A 22483-nucleotide genomic window follows, 5' to 3' on the forward strand; every position below is an offset into this window, starting at 1 on the left:
GAATCTAAAAGGATATTGGGATATATTCAATGCTTCTTGTGTAACAGGTACGCACACTTCAGAAAAGTAATATATATTTTTTCCACTCAGACTCAATATTGTATTGTATTGTATTGGAAAAACATAGTTTCAACATTTATTTGGTCTTTAAACCTTCCTCTTTAAGTACAGTCAGTATCGTCTGTATGCAGAGTGGCCACACAATTGGTTTTTGATCTCTGAAAATGTGTGCAAATTTGAGTTTACACCAGGAGCCATATTGAGAAAATGAACCATACAGGGCCCTTAAACTGACATATGCAGAAGGACAAGTTTGTCAAGAACCAGCATATAAAAGTATATTAAGATATCTTTAATATTTCTTGAGTTATTGACATGCAAACTTTGAAAAAGTGTTTTTTCCCTTTTTTTTGAACTCACCAAAGATTGCTGAAGGTACCACATCGAAACCCCCATATTTTTGGAATTGAACCATAGAGGGCCTGAAAAATTATGCTAAAAGAAAAGCTTGTTGAGAATCAAAATCTAAAGGGGTATTAAGGTGTGTTAAACATTTCTTGGCCCACAGGCATGTAAACTTTGCCCCCCAAAGTTTGCATGCCTGACCGACCAATCTCTGTGTTAAAATAACTTAAAAATGCTGTCATCTTTTCTCTATCCTGTAATGTGGCTTTAGATCTCAGGCGAAAATTGCCATTTTGACCCCCCTCCGCAAAATAGTGGATTACACAGTAACTCAAGTTAAGACCAGTCTTAAAGTACAATGTTATTATTTAAACAGATTTCTGCAACCAGCCTTTGGATTTGAAGTTGAATTCTCATTCGTAATTCTAAAATTCTTACAATGAGAATTCTGCTGTGAGTTCATCGGTTTTGAAAGGAGTTCTAGAATTTCTCCTCAGAATTCCAGGGCGATTGAGTCTTCATTCTCTCTGACCGTTTCCACAGCCTTTCTGCGGCGTTTCCATGGAGAGCGGTTGGTTGCTACAGTGCGTGGTTTATTGGTGTCAGTGAGAGCTTCTTGAGGATTCGCTGTGACCCCGAGGGTTCGGCTGGCCCCTTTCACAATGGGCTGACCCGTTCCAGAGTCCCAGTGCTGCTTTTGTTGCTACACACATATATCAAACGCATTCTCCTGCCAGCAGCTCCAACAATGCTTCTCCAGGGCCGTTTCTGTCCTCAAATGCTCACACGCTCACATCAAAGACCCAGTGGGGACGTTCTGCGATTTCGACACATGCAAGTGCTGCGAAAAGAGAACAAACCCCCTCCTGAGTGTCACCAAACAACTTCTGTGCTCCTTCTTTTTCCTTCTGTCTGTATATATGTGCAGTAGGTCTGGCAAAAAAAAAAAAAAAAAAAAAAAAAAACACTTTATAATTTACATTAAAACACTGTTTTAAATGTTGTCATGTCAAACATGTCATACAATGCTAAACCGAAACTGAATTTAAATAAAATATTAAAAAAAAAAAAAAAAAACATTAAACTTCAGAGTTTTCAGAGCAACATTTCTCATTTTAATTAAATTATCTTTAACTATGATTCATAAATAAACCAAATTTCTGATACGTCCCTGGCTTTATTTTATTTTATTTTTCAAAATTTAGAATTTTTAAAATTCAAGATATTAATTATCATAATAATGATTATAACTTGATTTGTTTTAAATACGATAATTTTGGAGTACTTATTTTTTACAGTGAGATATTACATTAGTAATATTTCTTTTTAATATTTTAGTTAATAATAATGGTAATCTTGTTTTTCTTATACTTTAAGAGTGAAATATTCCAATAGTGTATAGCAATATTACATTAACATTAATATTAATGTAACATTTGTATTAATAATAATAATAATGTTATTTTTCTTAAAATTTTAAAGTTAAATATCATAATTCAAAATCTTATATTAAGATAAATTATTTAAATAATAATAATAGTAGCAGTAATACTACTACTAATAATGATAATAATAATAATAATAATAACAACAACAATAATACTAGTTATTATTGTTATTATTATTGATAAATAAAATATTAAGCAAAATAAAAATATTACTATTGTAATCACTGTAAAAATATTTAATAATAATAATAATTATTATTATTATTAAATTAGTTTGTTATTATTATTATTATTATTATTATTAAATAAAATATTAAGCAAAATAAAAACAATATTGTAATCACTGTAAAAATATTTCATAATAATAATAATAATAATTATTATTATTATTGTTATTAAATTAGTTATTGTTATTAAATAAAATATGTAAATAAAATATGTATTATTATTAATAATAATAATAATAATAATTATTATTATTATAATATTCATTGTAAAATATTACAAATAATATTATTTTCTAAATATGATTTCTTTTATAAATTGTATTTAGTAGAAACAATAATAATGATAATGTTTTGGTAATGATTTTTCTTAAATACAGTGAAATATTACAATTTTTCGAATAAAATGGTTAAAGTAATATTTTACAGTGAAATAATATTATAAAAGTAATTTCTTTTTAATGTTTAATTTCATATTTTATAATAATAATGTTTTTTTTAATAGTATATTTACTGAGTATATTTACTGAGTTTTGTTTATCTGTCTATTTTGTAGACCTCTATATACAATAGTGACCCACATTTGGGTTTTGACCACTGAAAAGCATTTGTTTCCATCGACTGACTGCAGTTTTACCTTCTCTTTGAATTTGTGGATGAATCTGATGTGTATTTTTACTCCGGCAGAGAATCAGGAAACAATTTCACGGCTCTGTTGAAGCACGTCCCATCCAAAGACACTGTGAAATCTATGCAAATTCAGCCCAAATAGTTCCTGAAATCCTGTGAGAAAAAACCCACCGGCCCACAGCGACCTGTCGGCATCCAGAGTCACTGCTCTCCTGCTGTGTGTGTCTGAACGCACCGCGGCTCTGATCTGACTTTGATATTTCTCTTCATGCCCTGAGCGTTGTGTCTTCATCACATAAACAGTGTGTGTGTGTGTGTGTGTGTGTGTGTGTGTGTATGTGTTTGTCTTTCATCTACACACAAACACACACACCTTTGATTTATTGTCTTGCAAGAAACATGTATGACACACACACACACACACACACACACACACACACACACACACACACACACACACACACAAAATCTGTTTATTTAGATGTTTTTTTTTTTTTTTGTCAGTTCGTATATTGATAATCAATTTGTCATTATAAAACCAAAGGGTGTCATTAATATTTGACACTGTAATATTGATCAATTATTCAGTTTAGTGTAATTCCTACACAGATATCTGACCACAAAATGCTGCGATTGACTGTTCACAATTAAGTATTGCATGGAAAAATTTAATAAATAAATATGCTTATATGAAATTATGCTTTTTCAATTTGGGTCGGAATAATTTGGGGGAAAATGTGATTGCGATTGCGAAATGTGTTTTAAAATTTTTGTTGTTGTTATCATAAAAAATATTTTAAAAAATTATTACTATTGTTGTTGTACGTGTTGTTGTTGTTGATTTTGCTATTATTATTGTTGTTATTATCGTTATTATAATTAAATAAAATACAAAACATTTTAATATTTACTGTAAAAAACACAAGTATTTAATAATAATACAAATAATATTTTACTGTAATTTTCATTCTTATAAAACAAAATAAGAAAAAGTACTGTTGTAATATTCAAACAAGTATTTATTGTTATTAAATATCAGAAGAAACATTACGGTTATATTACTTCTCTGTAAACAACTTTCACTGTAAAAATGAATATTTAAGAAAAAAATAATATTATTATTGTCAAAGTTTCAAAATATTATTATTTATTATTATTATTATTATTATTATTATTAGTAGTAGTAGTAGTAGTAGTAGTATAAATAAGTTAATATTGTCATAATACAAATGCTATATTGTCATGATTATAAAATAAAATTAAACAAAATAAGAAAAAATACTATTGTAATATTTAATAATAATAATAATAATTAAATATGAAACAAAATAAATATTACTATGGTAATATTGTTATTGTTATAATTAAGTAAAATACTAAAAATAAGAAACATTACTATTGTAATTACTTTAAAGGTGCCATAGAATGCATTGAGAGAATATTTAAAATTGTTCTCTGATATCTACATAGAAGGTATATGGCATAGGAAAGGGCAAAAAATCTCCAGAAATGGTTTTACAGGTCCATTTACAACCCTAGGATTTGTCCCTAGAATAAAAGGCTCTGTTTTTGCCTTATTTGGAAGCTTCATGAATATTAATGAGCTCTGCTCTGATTGGCTGTTTCACAGAGCTCAATAGCTCGCACATGGATAAAAATATATATTTAATTAGGAGCTCTAGCCGCTTTTAATATCCAGTTTGTTGAACATTTTAGCTTTTTTTATTGAATAGTAAAAAATAAATGTTCTGTAAACAATGACTATTGAAGAAAAAAATATTATTATTATTATTATTATTATTATTATTATTACAAAATAATTACTATTCACTGAAAAAAAGTATTTTTATTATTATTATTATTATAAATAAATATGAAAAGAAATATTACTATGGTACTAGTAGTTCGCTGTAAACAACTTTCACTGTAAAGATGTATATTTTATGTATAAGAAAAATATTATCATTGTTAAACATTAAAAAAGAAATTCTGTAAAATAAATGACTTAAAGGTTATTATTTTTATGTATTTTTAAATAAAACATTAAACAAATAAGAAAAAGGGGTTTGGGAATTTTTTTCAGTGTAAAGTAAAAAATAATAATAATATTGATATTTCAAATCCGTTTGATTCTTCCTTTTAAACATTTTTTCTGACACTTCATATTCTTGTCTTTCAGGTGTGCAGGTGTCCACTGGGATACTGCAGTGATGATTACCTGTCAATCACAGCAGAGCCGGCCCCCCGCAGCAGTTTGTGACCAATCAAATATGGACAAGAGGGAGGAGCCAGTTTGATGACTGACAGACAAGACATCCACTCAAATTCAAAATCCCTGGCCCCTTTCTTCAGCTCAGCGATGGTCACATAAAAGCGCAGAGACAATTCTGTTGCACTCGTTTTACATCCCAATCATGTAGATTGAACTTTATCCACCGGTTTTCCTTCAGCAGTTTTTTTTGCATTTGTTTGTGTGATGCTCGGCGTGCTCCGCCTGCGCCGTCTTGTTCGCCAGGTGCCGTTACAGACCAGCTTCGTCTTCCTCTTCCTCCTGTGCATCCTCAGTGTCTTCCTTTCTTCCTACTTCCTGTATGTCGTCAAGCGAGAACTGGAACCTTCGCTCGCATCAGGACGTCCGGCCGATGACCTCTACGTGACCCCGTCTAGGCCCCTCCCCTTCCTGTCTGGAGCGGGCGGGGCACTGTCGTCAGATGGCTCTCGGACAGATCCGGTCGTGCTGGTGTTTGTGGAGAGTCCGTATTCACAGCTTGGACAGGAGATCGTGGCTATCTTGGAGTCAGCGAGGTTCCGGTACCGGACTGAAATCTCTCCCGGAAAAGGAGACATGCCCACGTTAATGGACGGACGGCGGGGCCGCTTTGTGCTCATCGTGTACGAAAACATCCTGAAGTATGTGAACATGGACGCCTGGAACAGGGAGTTACTGGATAGATACTGTATCGAGTTTGGAGTGGGAATGATCGGCTTCTTTAAGGTGAGCGACTCAGCTCAGAATCTGAATTACCAACTTCCTGCTTGGAAAAGTTCACTGCCATAAGCAGTGAGGTCTGTAATACCTGGAGAAAGTGATCCAGTTATCTAAAAGCTTCACTAGTGACTATCTTGAGTAGGGCTGTCACTAACTATTATTCTGGTAATCGGATTATTCTGACAATTAATCGAGTAATGAGATTTAATAGAAGTAATCATGTTTTTGTTGAACAAAATTGTTAAAATACATAAGTAATATAATGTAATAACACTCTTGAGTAGGGCTGTTACTAACGATTATTCTGAGTATTCAGTCAATTATTCTGACAATTAATCGGGTAATCTAAAAAAAAATTATACCTGGAGAAAGTGATCTAGTTGTCTAAAAGCTTCACTAGTGACTATCTAGAGTAGGGCTGTTACTAACGTTTATTCTGATAAATGAGTATTTGGTCAATTATTCTGACAATTAATCGGGTAATCTGAATTTTTTGTAATACCTATAGAAAGTGATCCAGTTGTCTAAAAGCTTCACTAGTGACTATCTAGAGTAGGGCTGCCACTAACGATTATTCTGGTAATCGAGTAATCGGACGATTATTCTGGCGATTAATCGAGAGATCTGTTTTTTTTTTATAGCATTGAGACAATAATAATTAGTTTAAACAAAATATCAAAAGCAAGTAATATGTTTTTGTTGAACAAAATTGTTAAAATACATAATGTAATCAAACTCTTGAGTAGGGCTGTTATTAACGCTTATTCTGATAAATGAGTATTCGGTCGATTATTCTGATGATTAATCGAGTAATCTGGTTTTTTTAATACCTGGAGATAGTGATCTAGTTGTCTAAAAGCTTCACTAGTGACTAGAGTAGGGCTGTCACTAACGATTATTCTGGTAATCGAGTAATCGTTGATTATTCTGGCGATTAATCAAGTGATATAATTTTTTTTAATAGCATTGAGGAAATAATAATTAGTTTAAACAAAATATCAAAAGCAAGTTATCATATGGTTTTATTGAACAAAATTGTTCAACAAAACTCTAGAGTAGGTCTGTCACTAACGAATATTCTGGTACTCAAGTAATTTGTCGATTATGCTGGCGATTAATCGAGTAATCCAATTTTTTGAAATAGCATTGAGGCAATAATTAGTTCAAATAAAGTATCAAAAGCAAGTTATCATATGGTTTTACTGAACAAAATTGTTAATACATAATGTAATAAATCTCTTGAGTAGGGCTGTCACTAATGATTATTCTGGTAATAGAGTAATTTGTTGATTATTCTGACGATTAATCGAATAATCTGTTTGGTTGTTTTTTTTTTTTTCTCTGTAATAGCTGGAGAAAGTGATCCAGTAGTCTAAAAGCTTCACTAGTGACTATCTAGAGTAGGTCTGTCACTAACGATTATCCTGGTAATCGAATAACCAGTAGATTGTTCTGACAATTAATTGAGTAATCAGATTTTTTTCTTATAGCATTGAGGCAATAATAGTTCAAATAAAATATAAAAAGCAAGTTAATAATAAAAATACATAATGTAATAAAACGCTTGAGGGCTGTCACTAACGATTATTCTGGTAATCGAGTAATCGGTCGATTATTCTGTTGTTTAATCGAATAATATGATTTTTTTTTTTCCTGCCATACTTGGAGAAAGTGATCCAGTTGTCTAACTGGTGTGCTAAAAATGTAAATATGGACGGGAATATACTTGAGAGAAATTTTACTCATAAAGATTTTGAGGGTACCATTAATTGTGTCCAGTGTGTATTAGCGGAAAAAAAAAAATTCATAATGAGATTTTTCTCCAACAATTTTGTTTATGTCTGTATGTATATAAATACGGTATGCGTGTCAGATTGTGTAATGTCATTGTCTGTTTGTTTTGTCAGGCCAATGAGAACAGTCTGCTGAATGCACAGCTGAAAGGATTCCCTCTGTTCCTGCGCTCCAATCTGGGCCTGAAGGACTGTACCGTCAACCCCAAATCCCCTCTGCTTCACGTCACACGAGCGCGACAGGTCTGCCAATGCGTTAATGCTCATCCGGTCAAACTTACCCAAGAATGCATGAGTCCAAGTCCTAGGATTTGATCTCTCTCTCTCTGATTTTTTCCTCTCCAAAAACTGTTTTCTCTTCAGAATTTTTTTTCTCTTTTCAAATTTTTTTCTTTCACTAGAACTTCTCTTCATTTTTTTCATCAAAGACTATGGAAGTCTGTTTTCACCACTGAATAGTAATGAGACTTTTTATCCTACTATTCTTGTTTTCTCAGAATTGAGAGTTTATATCCTGCAAAGGTGACTTGTTTTCTCAGAATTGCACGCAATTGCGAGTTAAGTCAGAATTGTGAGATATAAAATCGCAATTCTGAGAACATAGTCCTTTTTTTTCTTTAAATTGGACTTTGTAATTAAAAGCTGTGATTTTTATAAGTCAGAATTGTGAGATACAAACTCTCATTTGTGAGACAAATTCACAATTGTGAGACATAAACTGAGAAAAAAAAGTCAGAATTGCAAGTTTATATCTTACAGTTCTGACCAAAAAAGTCAGAACTGTGATTTAAGAAGTCACAATAACCTTTTTTTAATTCAACTTTTCTAATATTTCTCAAAACTTTTTTCTTTTCTAAACTTTCTTCTTTGAAACCGTTTTTCTTTTCAAATTTTTTTCTTCAAAATGCTTCACTTTTGCTTTTTCAAAACCTTTTTTCTCTTCAGAATTTTTTTTTTTCTGTTCAAACACCCTTTTTTTCTCTCTCTTTCTTCAAAACCTATTTCTCTCTTCAAATTTTGTTATGTCAGCAAAAGTTGGAAAAAAAGTTTTTTTGGATATAGAAAAAAAAAAAAGTTTATATCTTACAATTCTGACCAAAAAAGTCAGAACTGTGATTTAAGAAGTCGCAATAACCTTTTTTTAAAATCATTTTAATTCAACTTTTCTAATATTTCTCAAAAAAAAAAAAAATTCTTTTCTAAACTTTCTCTTCTTTGAAACCATTTTTCTCCCAAACAAAATGTTTTTCATGTTTTCTCTTTAAATGTTTTTATCTCTTCAACATTTTTTCTTCAACATTTTTTTTCTCTTCACTTTTAGTTTTTTCAAAACCTTTTTCTCTTCAGAAATGTTTTTTCTCTGTTCAAACACTTTTTTTTTCTCTCTCTCACACTTCTGTCTTCAAAAATCTTCAAACACTTTTTCTTTCTTCAAAACCATTTTTCTCTTGAAATGATTATTTTTATCTTTATCCTTGTTCTTCAAAAAAATCGCTCTTTAGGAGTTATTTTTTTGTCTCTTCAAAAAACGTTTTTTTTTCTCTCTCTCTCTTCAAAACCTATTTATCTCATCAAAAATGGTTTTCTCCCCCATCTTCAAAACCCTTTTCTCTCTTCAAACACCTTTCTCTCTCTAAAAAATGTATTCTCTCTTTAAATTTTGTTATCTCAGCAAAAGGGGGAAAAAAAGATTTTTTTGGATATAGAGAGAAAAAAAAATGGACTTTGTAATTCAAAGCTGTGATTTTTACACAAACTCTCATTTGTGAGACAAAAAGTCACAATTGTGACACATAAACTCGCAATACTGAGAAAAAAAAGTCAGAATTGCATGTTTATATCTTACAATTCTGACCAAAAAAATCAGAACTGTGACAATAACCTTTTTTTAAATAATTTTTTTAATTCAACTTTTCTAATATTTCTCAACTTTTTTTCTCTTCTAAACTTTTTCTTCTTTAAAAACATTTTGTTTTGGAGAAAAATGGTTTCAATGTTCTCTCTTTAAATGTTTTATCTCTTAAATTTTTTTCTTCAAACTTTTTTAAAACCTTTTTTCTCTTCAGAAATGTTTTTTTCTATATTCAAACACTCTTTCTTTCTCTCTCTCTCTCTCTCTCTCTCTCTCTCTCTCTCTCTCTCTCTCTCTCTCTCTCTCTCGTCTGTCTTCAAAAATGTCCCTTCAAACACTTTTTCTTTCTTTAAAACCATTTTTTTTTCTTGAAATGTTTTTTTTTTAATCTCTTCAAAACCTTTCTTCAAAAAAAAATCGCTCTTTAGGAGTAATTTTTTTGTCTCTTCAAAATATAGTGTTTTTCCTCTTCAAAAAAATGTTTTTTTTTTTTCTTTCTCTCTCTTCAAAACCTATTTCTCTCTTCAAAAAACACCTTGAGTTTTTTTTTTTCATGTTGTGATTCAGAGCTTCTGTAGAAACTGTACTCCCAAATAAAGCATTTCTTTTCATCTCTGTCTCTCAGGTGTTTAGGGGTCCTCTCCCTGGGGACGACTGGACCGTCTTTCAGTCCAATCACTCCACCTACGAGCCGGTTCTGCTGGCTAAAACCCGTTCAGCTGAGAGCACTGGACTCATGCACACATCCGTGGTTCAGGATCTCGGGCTTCATGATGGGATTCAGAGGGTTTTGTTCGGACACAACCTCTCCTTCTGGCTTCACAAGCTGGTGTTTGTGGACGCTTTATCCTTCCTCACCGCTAAGAGACTGTCGCTGTCCCTTGACCGCTTCATACTGGTGGACATCGATGATATATTTGTGGGAAAGGAAGGGACCAGGATGAAGGTGGCAGATGTGAAGGTATGTTAAAGAGATGTTTTCAGCTTTTTGCCACAGTTTTTTGAAGAAACCGTGAGAAGTCAAGAAACTTTCGGACAAGGGAGCTAATGTTTCATTTATTTTTTTCAAGCAACACAAAAAAGATGTCTTGGAAAGCACATCCAGATTATATTTCACCACCAAAGGAAAGAAAAAAGAAATTATATTTAGCATAAAGTAAATTAAGCCTATTTATAAGGCTATTTTGATGACAATTAAACACATTTACCCTTTAATGTGTCATTACTGTGATACATGTATTTTATACTCATTATTACAGTAATTGGAGTCTAATATGAATCATCACTGATGATTATTAGTCATTTTTACTGCTTAAAGTTTACTGTGGCAAACCTTTTTGTCATCTGGAACCTTTTGAGTGATAATGTTTAAGTTATTATTTCAAAATAATTGAATACATTTTAATACATGCACGGTTCTCTGATGTCAGTCAGTTGTCAACTTAAACAAATTTTTTTTTTTTTAAATATTACTTAATATATATTTTTTTTTATTTGTAATATTTATTTCACATTAAAATATTAATATAAATTATGAAATAAATAAAATATTATTTCTTTCTTTCATTTATTTGTTTTTGTGCCAGAGTAATGAGAATCAGTGATGGATTTACAATCAAACTTGCCATGTAAACATGCTGTTTATAGTTTTGAGTGTGTTTGGTGTGTGTAGATGAGTGTCATGAAGCTCAGAGAAAACACACACAATCCTTCAAATCATGTAAACAAACATCTAATGATGAACAAACCACAGGGAAAAATAAAGACTTCAGACTGAGAAATAAGATGTCAGACTCTTCTGATGGAATGATGGATTTTGCTGTGTTTTTGTGTTTGTTGTAGTTTATCTTCAGAGGTGAGAGAAATTAATAAACTTTCTTTCACAGACACTTCAAGATGTCTTCATTTAGAAACCACAATGTCATGTGTTCTTGAGAATGTTCAGACGTGTATATTTTGAATAATGTGTGTGTATCTTTTCAGGCATTGGTTGAAACTCAGAATGAGCTACGCAGGTCGATTCCAGATTTCACCTTTAACCTGGGCTTCTCAGGGAAGTTCTTTCATGCAGGTGAGTGAAAACCGCACTAGATCAGTTTCTGCTCACCAAGCCTGCATTTATTTGATCCAAAGTATAGCAAAAGCAGTTCAACTTTTAAATATTTTTACCATTTAATATAACTGTTTCCTATTTGAATACATTTTAAAATCGAATTTATTTCTGTGATCAAAGCTGAATTTTCAGCATCATTACTCCAGGCTTTAGTGTCACGTGATCCTTCAGAAATCATTCAGATATGCTGATTTGCTGCTCAAGAAACATTTTTATTTTATTATGAATATTTAAAACGGTTGAACATTTGATGAATAGAAAGATCCAAAGATCAGCATTTATCCGAAATAAAAAGCTTTTGTAACATTATACACTGTAACATTCAAAAGCTTGGAGTCAGTGTATTTATTAGTTAGTTAATAAATTTTTTGGGAGAAAGAAATGAATATATATATATATATATAGCAAGATACTTTAAATTAATCAAAAGTGATGATAAAGACATTTATAATGTCAGATAAATGCTGTTCTTCTGAACTTTCTATTCATCAAAGAAACCTGAAAAAAATCTTCTCAGCTGTTTTCAACATAATAATAATAATAATAATAATAATAATAATAATAATAATAATAAATGTTGTTTGAGCAGCAAATCAGAATATTAGAATGATTTCTGAAGGATCATGTGACTGGAGTAATAATGTTAAAAATTAAGCTTTTTACATTTTAAAATATATTCAAATAGAAAACAGAAAAATATTTAAAATATTTAAATTTTTTTACTGCTGCTGTGTTTTGGATCAAATAAATGCAGGCTTGGTGAGCAGAAGAGACTTCTTAAAAAAAAATTAACAATCTTACAGTTCAAAAACTTTTGACTGGTAGTGTGTAAAATTGTATGTGTGTGTATAATTAAAAAAAAAAAAAAATTATAATTTATATACAGTGGTGTGAAAAAGTTTTGGCCCCCCTCCTGATTTTTTTTTTTTTAATTATTTTTTTTGCATGCATGTTTGTCACACTTTAATGTTTCAGATCATCAAACAAATTTAAATATTAATCAAAGATAACACAAGTAAACACAACATGCAGTTTTTAAATTAAGGTTTTTTTTATGAATGGAAAAAAAAAATCCAAACCCACATGGAAATTCAGGAACAAATGAGAAAGAAAGTAATTGAGATCTATCAGTCTGGAAAAGGTTATAAAGCCATTTCTATAGCTTTGGGGCTCCAGTGAACCACAGTGAGAGCCATTATCCACAAATAGCAAAAACATGGAACAGTGGTGAACCTTCCCAAGAGTGGCCGGCCGACCAAAATTACCCCAAGAGTTGCGATGTCTCATCCAAGAGGTCACAAAAGACCCCACAACAACATCTAAAGAACTGCAGGCCTCTCTTGCCTCAGTTAAGGTCAGTGTTCATGACTCCACCATAAGAAAGAGACTGGGCAAAAATGGCCTGCATGGCAGAGTTCCAAGACGAAAACCGCTGCTGAGCAAAAAGAACATAAAGGCTCGTCTCAGTTTTGCCAGAAAACATCTTGATGATCCCCAAGACTTTTGGGAAAATACTCTGTGGACTGACGAGACAAAAGCTGAACTTTTTGGAAGGTGTGTGTCCCATTACATTTGGCGTAAAAGTAACACAGCATTTCAGAAAAAAAAACATCATACCAACAGTAAAATATGGTGGGGGCTCTGGACCTGGAAGACTTTCTGTGATAAATGGAACCATGAATTCTGCTGTCTACCAAAAAATCCTGAAGGACAATGTCCGGCCGTCTGTTTGTGACCTCAAGCTGAAGCGAACTTGGGTTCTGCAGCAGGACAATGATCCAAAACACACCAGCAAATCCACCTCTGAATGGCTGAAGAAAAACAAAATGAAGACTTTGGAGTGGCCTAGTCAAAGTCCTGACCTGAATCCTATTGAGATGCTGTGGCATGACCTTAAAAAGGTGGTCCATGCTTGAAAACCCTCCAATGTGGCTGAATTACAACAATTCTGCCAAGATGAGTGGGCCAGAATTCCTGCACAGCGCTGTAACTCATTGCAAGTTATCGCAAACGCTTGATTGCAGTTGTTGCTGCGAAGGGTGGCCCAACCAGTTATTAAGTTTAGGGGGCAAACACTTTTTCACACAGGGCCATGTGGGTTTGGATTTTGTTTTCCATTTTCATTTAAAAATGAAACAATTAACTTTTTTTATGATTAAATGTGTCAGGTACTGAAGAGGAGGATCGTGGTGATGATCTGCTGCTGTCGTATGTTGATGAGTTCTGGTGGTTTCCTCACATGTGGAGTCACATGCAGCCGCACCGCTTCCATAACCAGAGTGTGTTAGCAGAGCAGATGATGCTGAACCGACGCTTCGCTGAGGTCAGATACGCACGCGCACACACTCACTCATATACATACACTCCTGCACACACACACACACACACAGACACACAGAGGTCTGTAGTGATGTTTCATCTGGTGTTTGTCCTGTAGGATCACTCCATCCCGACTCATCTGGGTTATGCGGTGGCTCCTCATCACTCCGGTGTGTATCCCGTCCACATCCAGCTGTACGAGGCCTGGAAGCGTGTGTGGGACATTAGAGTGACCAGCACTGAGGAGTATCCACACCTTAAACCTGCTCGATTCAGACGTGGATTCATTCACCGCGGCATCAGAGTGAGTGTGTGTGTGTGTTTGGTTCATTAGGTCAGTCTGACAGCTGTTGAGTTTTCTAGAGGAGCCACACTCTAGAAACGTGTCTGCTTGAGGGTCTGTGGTTTAGTTACATTCATAGCCACCTTTTCACTGACTCTGACAGTTTCATAAAGGGTCATATTTGTCCCTTTATGACAGTCTGATCTTTTCGGTCATGGAGCGCAACATCATTTACTCTCCGCTTATTCACCACCGCAGAAAAAGTGATTAATAAAACGATATTTATCCAGGACAAATATGCAAAACATTAGAAATAATTGTTTTATAATTTTTTTAATAATTACTTTATTTAACATTTTATTAAAACTTATTGCATATTTTAAATAATTATTAGGCAAAACTGTACATAATTATGAAATAAAAAATAATTATAAATTATTATAATAGCAGTTAAAATAATTCTTAAATAATATAAAACAACTAAAATAGTTTTAAAATAATGTAACACAATTATTTTATTTTTTTAATACAATTATTTCATAATTCTAAAATAATACATTATGAAATAGACAATTATAAATTATACAATATTTATATATTTAATATAATTCATAGCTACTTTATTGTTAAAGTAATTTATATAATGTTATATATAGTTATTTTTTATATCTATCTATCTATCTATCTATCTATCTATCTATCTATCTATCTATCTATCTATCTATCTATCTATCTATATATAATTTATGATAATTTATATATCATAATTCATATTATTTCATAATTTCTTGAAAATAATTGTGAGTTATGAACTAATACATAATTATAAATAACTGAATTATGTGATTACTATATAAAATAGTTAAAACAATGTAACATATTTATTTATTTTTGTAATGATTGCATAATTCTAAAATATAATGATATAATTGAGAATTATAAAATACACGAATTATATATTTAATATGAATTCATAACTACTTTATAGTTATTATAGTATAATTTTTTTTAAAGTATAGTTATTTTATATTTCATAGTATTTCATAGTTAATATAATTTAATAATTGTTTTGTAATTAATAAATACTTAATTAAGCCTGAATTATGTGATTTCTATAAAATAATTATAAAAAACATTTACAATTAAAATAATTACTAAATCATATAAAATAACTGTAAAATAGTTGAAATAATTAATTAAATAATTAACAATGAAATAATTATTGGGCTTTCTATTGCTTATCAGGGCAAATAGCTATTTTGTAATATAACAATAAATTACAATAATTTTTAAATTACATAATAATGTAATGTAATGTAAATTGACAATTATAAAATATAAAATAATTATGTAATATTAATTCATAACTATAGCTAAAGTAATTATGATATACTATATATAGTATACATGTGTATACAGATTTAATATATATAGTTATTTTTAGATTTCATTGTATTTCGTAATTAATATTATTTTGTAATTGCTTTAAAATAGTTATGAAATAATTATGCAGAAATTATAAAATATAAATGAACTATAAAATAGTTATAGTAGAATATTAAAAATATTTTTTCACGTTTTATTTATAACCAGTCATTCTACAGAAATACTGTTTTAAGTAAGAACTTTTATTAGAATAATATGATCATTGTCACCTTGCACTCATGGTTTTGATTCACTTTTTTTTTTAAATAAATAAATATATTAAATAAATAAATACACCACATCTATTAGGACGGCTGCATCTGACTAACCACAGAAGCTGAAATATTTTACATTATAATGCATTCAGAGCTCAAATCAGATCCAAATATTATACATACGCAGCTCCCGTGCAACTCTCCAATGCAAATCGAAGACTTTCAGTCTGTTCACTATCATTTGTCAGAAAGCAGCTTTAAAATCAGCACTCGAGATGCTGTAAGAGACACTCGCCTCGTAACACTCAAAGCTGTTCATCTCATGCGCACACTGACAATTAAAAATACAGTGAAAACTGTCCCTGTGTTTCATTCCCTGTTTGATTTGTCCTTTATTCCAAGAGCAGATAATTATTCAGCTCGCTCTCTTTCATCGATTCTCTAACGAGTTTGAGCTCCTGAGTTCAGTGTGAGATGTTATGAATATTACATTAGCTCACATCTATTTATTTCCAGAGTGACAGGCGCTGTCCTGGAGCCCATGAAAAGTGTGTGTGTGTGTGTGTGTGTGTGTGTGTGTGTGTGTGTGTGTGTGTGTGTGTGTGTGTGTGTGTGTGTGTGTGTGTGTGTGTCAGGCAGTGTGAGTGGAGAACTGATCATGTGTGTGTGTTTTGCTCAGGTTTTGCCCAGGCAGACGTGCGGTCTGTTCACACACACCATCTTTTATAAGGAGTATCCTGGCGGGCCGCAGGAGCTGGAGCGGATCATTGATGGAGGGGAGCTGTTCCTCACTGTCCTGCTCAACCCTGTCAGTCTCTCTTTACATACTCTATATACAGTATCTCACAAAAGGGAGTAAATCCCTCACATTTCAGCAACCATTTTAGTATATATTCTTAAGGGACAATACTGTAATACATACGCAGCTAAATGTATTTTATTAATACTTGTTTCGCTAGTCTGTGAAATAATGGATAGATAATTATGAATGATAAAAATAACTAAAATAATTTTTTAATAAAATGCTTATTTTAATATTTATTTAATATTTTATAATGATCAAATGATCTTAAATATTAAGTAATTATTACTTCTAATATAACTATAAAATATTTGTGAAAAAATTTTTAATATAAAATAATTATGTAATTGTTTCAGACTTTATTATTGTTATTAATAACTGGCCGTTAAAAAGAGACACGTTTTGAAAAAATAAATGTTCAAGATTATAAATTAACAGGAAGAGTGATAATTAATAATTGCATTAATCTAGACCAAATAAACAAATATTAGATAATCAACATTATTTACCTACTTGTATCTTCACCCGGGTACAATGAGTGAATATTGAATAAATTCATATTTATCCAGACAAGACAAATGAACATGTGAAGGAAAAATATGATGCCAAACTTTTTTTGTAGCAGTAGCCAAACTAGTAGCCAAAATAGGTCTAAATAAGTTTTCTTTTATGCCCAAAATCATCAGGATATTAAGTGAAGATCATGTTCCATAAAGATATTTTGTACATTTCCTACCATAAGTATATCAAAACTTAATTTTTGATTAGTAATATGCATTACTAAGAACTTCATTTGGACAACTTTAAAGGCAATTTCAGATTATTTTTTTTTGCACCCTCAGATTCCAGATATTCAAATAGTTGTATCTCAACCAAACATTGTCCTTACAAACTGTACAACAATGGAAAGCTTATTTATTCAGCTTTAAGATGATGTATAAATCTCAATTTCCAAAAATTGACCCTTATGACCCTTTCGTGGGTCCATAGTCACATATGACAGTGTATATATATATATATATATATATATATGTATATTTTAGGTGAAATTGCTTTGATTGGCTGATTTGTGGTTGTTTCTCAGATTAGCATCTTCATGACGCATCTGTCAAACTACGGGAACGATCGTCTTGGTTTGTTCACCTTCAAACGGCTGCTCAACTTCCTGCTCACCTGGACTCACCTGAAACTACAGACGCTTCCTCCGCTGCAGCTCGCTGACAAATACTTCCAGCTGTTCCCGTCTGACGCCGAGCCACTCTGGCAGGTCTGGGACGACGACAACTTACTCAAAGTGTGATTAAAAACAACAAAAAGCTGACTTTACAGGAACAAAATACAAATCTGCATTTTAAATCTGAATGAAATGTGTCACAATACGATTAAAAGCACTGAATCCAACAGAACCTCCAGCAGCTTCAATGTGACTGGCTGCTGCTCACTGCTCATTTGCATAAAGCCTGTCTCAGCTCTCCTTCAGTCTCCTAATCTGCCCATAATTCCTTTTCTCTCTCAGTGAGATCTCTCAACGGTGTGTTTTTGTGTTTAGGACCCCTGCGAGGATAAAAGACACGAGGACATTTGGTCGAAAGAGAAAACCTGTGACCGTTTCCCAAAACTGCTGCTTATTGGCCCTCAGAAGACGGGTGAGGAGCAACAGCGCCATCTGATAGATGCATGCAGTACTGCACACACTACTGGCATAACAAAAACAATCAAGTTAATCATTAAAATTAACAGTTAAAAACAAATTTAAAATAAGGTGCTAAGTAATAAAGGTAAAAATAAAAAAATTAAATATATAAACTTGTTAATTTAATTATTTAGATTAAACATTCATGTTGCTGTAATTATTTTTAAATGTTTTAAAAAGTTTTAGTTTAACATTTTTTAATTTCAGAAATACTCAAATACAAAAGACTTTGCTAACTAACTAATGTCTGTAGAATAGATTAGTAGATTAGTAGATTAATAGATTAGAATATATTATATATTCTTACATTTTTATTCTTCCTTGAGTTCATTTAACATTTTTATTTAACCATGAAAACACTTAAAATCATGATACTATTGTTATTGTTCTGTGTTTATGCTAGTATTTTATTTACATTTCTGTGCTAAACATGGTTTATTGTACATACGTTTATTTGTGTAATTGTGGCTACACAATTACATTATGAACCATCAATGTAGACTAAAAATATAATAAATTAATTATGATTTAAAATGTAAAATATTTAATTAAAAGAATAAATTAATTAAAAAAGTAATAAATATAAAAATGTATACATTTATATAAAAACTTTTTGATTATCATAAATGTGGGTAAATAATGTTGATTACTAAAATGAGTTTCATAATAAAATATACATATTTAAAATAATTAAAATTAAAACTTTAAAAAGGAAATATAAAAATAATTATAAACTATAAAAATACTAAATAAATAATACAAATATCTATAGAACTATATAAATGCCACTGTAATACCAGATTTTTATCTGTTATAAATTGAAACATTTTCTTCATGTTTCTCTTGTTTGTTTGTTTTTTTGTTTTTTTCTCAGGAGCGACGGCTCTCTATCTGTTTCTGGGGATGCATCCTGATCTAAGCAGTAATTACCCCAATAAAGAGACGTTTGAGGAGATTCAGTTCTTCAGTGGTCACAATTATCAGCGAGGCATTGACTGGTGAGTGTCATTGGAGTTGCAAACATCATAACACTGCTCATTTGTATTGTATTGTATGTCTCTGTTTTCTTGATCTCTCTTGCAGGTATATGGAATATTTCCCCCTCCCGTCCAACAGCAGCTCTGATTATTATTTTGAGAAAAGTGCCAGCTATTTTGATTCAGATGTAGCCGCGGTCAGAGCCGCAGCGCTGCTGCCCAGAGCCAAAATTATTACAGTCCTGAGTGACCCTGTGGACCGAGCCTACGCCTGGTACCAGGTACATCTACTACACCATTTACATGAGACTTACTTGCTTTTTTCTTTAACAAAACATTAAAGCAAATACATACTTTATCGAGAGCTGGAAGTAAGGGAAAAAGACTTTGTAAAGAAAGCTGTATAACTGTACGCTTTACAGAATTTACTAATGTAGAGTACCATGACTTTACTATATTAGTTATCCATTGAGCAGCTGTATTTACAGTAAAACTGCAGAACTTGCAATTAAAATATCTTAATATTTTTGTATGGTACCAGTATGTGATACTATAATTATTATAGTATGATTATCATAGTATTTTGTCTACAATTCTATGCTAGATGTAGTTTGTACTTTCGTTTATTTGAATAATTTTGGCTATAAAATGGAATATTACAGTTTGAACCATCAGTGTAGACTAAGAATATAATTAATTCATTGTTATATAAAATGTAAAATATATTTATTTAAGAAAATAAATGTTAAATAAAATGTAAATTAAAAATAAAAATAATAAAAATGGTTAAAAAACAAATAAAACAGATGTATTTATTTATTATGTATTTCTATATATTTTTTTTTTAATTGAAAAATGTGTCTTAATTATTCTACAAGTAGGTAAATAATGTATTTGTTGCATTGGTCAGTTTCATTAAATTGATTACATTTACATTTGAGTTAACTTATTGAAAACATTGATAATTTTCAACTGTATTTTCTCCTGTATTTTACTGTTTGTAATAAATAATTGAATCTACATTGTTTGGTTGAAATGATGTTTCTCTTTTCTTTCAAGCCATGTCAGGTCAAATTTCAATAATATTTTCATATTACGAACTCTTCCATCTTTATTTGATCCTCTAACTCTAGCACTTTCTATTCTAATTCTATTCTTTAAAAAAAACTTGACCCTTTAATTTTATTTTCCCTTTAAGAACTCTTGTTTTCTGTAATTAACTCTTGTATTCTGTTATTTTTAATTTAATTTATCATATAATTAACACAAAGCAAAAAAGCCTAAAACACTAGCTTTCCCTATTCATTCTCTATTCTATGTTTTCTTTTTATTTATTATAGAATTAAAAAAGCAAAAAAAAAAAAAAAACTTGCTACTTGTACTGCTTTAGGCTAAGTAGTTATTAAAATGTTTTATGTTCATTTTAACATGTAATTTGAATTTATTTTTCTCTACAGCATCAAAGAGCGCATGCTGACCCTGTGGCTCTGAAACATTCTTTCCATGATGTCATTACGGCATCCCACAATGCACCTGTGAAGCTGCGCGTCCTGCAGAACCGTTGTCTGGCTCCAGGATGGTACGCCACACACCTCTCGCGCTGGCTTGAACACTACCACCATGACCAGGTCTGTGTGTTTAGCAGCATATATGACAACATGTATGTTCAGCAGTAAAACAGCAGTTTTAGTCATTTATATTTAATGCATTAAACCCTCACAGATTCTAGTTGTGGACGGTCAGACATTGAAAACGGATCCAGCATCAGTCATGGAGAAGATCCAGACGTTTCTGGGTTTGGAGAATCGAGTCGATTACCACAAGATACTAGCGTGAGTCCGAGCATCAACACACAAATTTATAATATATGTTTTAATGGTGACATTTCAGTCTCATGACTTTCTTTAGGCATAAATAAAGATTAAATTAAAAAATACACTCAAAAAAACTTGTTTATTAATTTATAGTAAACAGATCATTTAAAGGGGGCATAACACACACAGTTTCACCCAATCACATGTTAATCTTGAGTACCTATAGAGTAGTACTGCATCTTTCATATGTCCAAAAAGTCTTTAGTTTGATCTTTTTTTAGTATTTACAAAAGAAAGATACAGCTTTGCGATTCTCTCCGAAAACAGCCGAGCTCCTGGAGGCCACTACAAACACAGATTGCCAACAAAACACAGACATTTGATGCCGTTTCACTTACTATCTGCAGTTCTAAATCATGACCGGGATCTTTTATAGCTGGGACAGCTCCATCTTTCAGTATGCAAATCAAGCGTTCATCAACAAACACACTTGCAAAACTTTTTTCAGAAAAGGAAACTGCATCATCCACTGTTCACGTAATGCTGGGTTCTTCGGGAAGCTAAGCAATGTTACCTTTGCCTTAGAACCAAAACCACACTTCTTTAGAGTGAATCTCATGCAGCAGTGCAGCCGAATGAAGCACGTTGATGGGCGCGCTCTTGCTCTCGCTTTGGTCAGCACAGAAATACTCTGTTATACTGTACGTCCAAATCATTTGTTGACCATGTTTAGCATAAGAATCCAATTCTTTAACAGTGTAAATAACATGCATGAAACAGCATTGGACCCCCTCCTTTAAAATTTTAAAGGGAACCATAAGTATTAAGACTTGAATGCCTTAATTTAACATAATTGATGTTTCTTACTGAAATGTGTAGTAGAAACCCCATAAAAGATTTACATTATTTTTAAAAATCCATATCGTTTTATACATATTTTGGACTATGGGGGGCGCCATTATTTTGATGACATGAAATGGTTGCACTCGGTGAGCTACTAACGCTGTCTGTGGCTATTGTACCACAACACAACTCAGAAAATAAAATACTGATACAAGAACCCCAGCTATTGAAAGAACATACAGGTTGCGAAGGATGTAAGCCTAGGCTTAAACCAAATGCCATACCATCATTTTTTCCCAGATATCGAATGAAATCCATGCTGAGAAACTCCTTCAGTGGCTGCGGCGTCATGACAAGCTTCGACATGTTTACATCCTGTCAGGATGGCATCTAGCGTTTCTTGTCTCTGCCATTTGTAAGCTCTTTCAGTAGCTGGGGTCGACTAAAAGCCTCAAAGACAACAGTGCTGAAGTGGAGAGAACACAGACGCAGGTCTTTAGGAAGTTTTCTTCGTCCACAGGCATCTTCCCATTATTTTCTCTTCTTGTTGCTAGGAAAGCAGTGAAGACTTGCGTTGCTTCTCTCGTTGCCCTTCGACTGAAAATGACAACCAAAAGCTGGGCAATGGCATCGAATCGGTATTTTAGAGTTGTGTTGT

The 22483-nt window shown here is 31.9% G+C and overlaps 1 protein-coding gene across 1 annotated transcript in view; it reads left to right on the top strand.

The window, feature by feature from the left end:
* ndst1a (N-deacetylase/N-sulfotransferase (heparan glucosaminyl) 1a) overlaps window positions 1-22483 on the top strand; it is a 41912-nt gene that overhangs the window by 16453 nt on the left and 2976 nt on the right. The window contains exons 2-14 of the mRNA XM_073820407.1: window positions 4887-5702; window positions 7604-7732; window positions 9967-10302; window positions 11325-11412; window positions 13623-13777; window positions 13892-14077; window positions 16376-16504; window positions 17583-17765; window positions 18048-18144; window positions 19066-19189; window positions 19275-19449; window positions 20626-20796; window positions 20891-21000. Coding sequence (XP_073676508.1) covers window positions 5184-5702; window positions 7604-7732; window positions 9967-10302; window positions 11325-11412; window positions 13623-13777; window positions 13892-14077; window positions 16376-16504; window positions 17583-17765; window positions 18048-18144; window positions 19066-19189; window positions 19275-19449; window positions 20626-20796; window positions 20891-21000 — 2402 coding nt within the window. The 5' untranslated portion in view covers window positions 4887-5183. The remainder of the gene's footprint in view (window positions 1-4886; window positions 5703-7603; window positions 7733-9966; window positions 10303-11324; window positions 11413-13622; window positions 13778-13891; window positions 14078-16375; window positions 16505-17582; window positions 17766-18047; window positions 18145-19065; window positions 19190-19274; window positions 19450-20625; window positions 20797-20890; window positions 21001-22483) is intronic.

Source organism: Garra rufa, chromosome 16, assembly GCF_049309525.1.
Source record: "Garra rufa chromosome 16, GarRuf1.0, whole genome shotgun sequence".
Taxonomy (NCBI): Eukaryota; Metazoa; Chordata; class Actinopteri; order Cypriniformes; family Cyprinidae; genus Garra; species Garra rufa.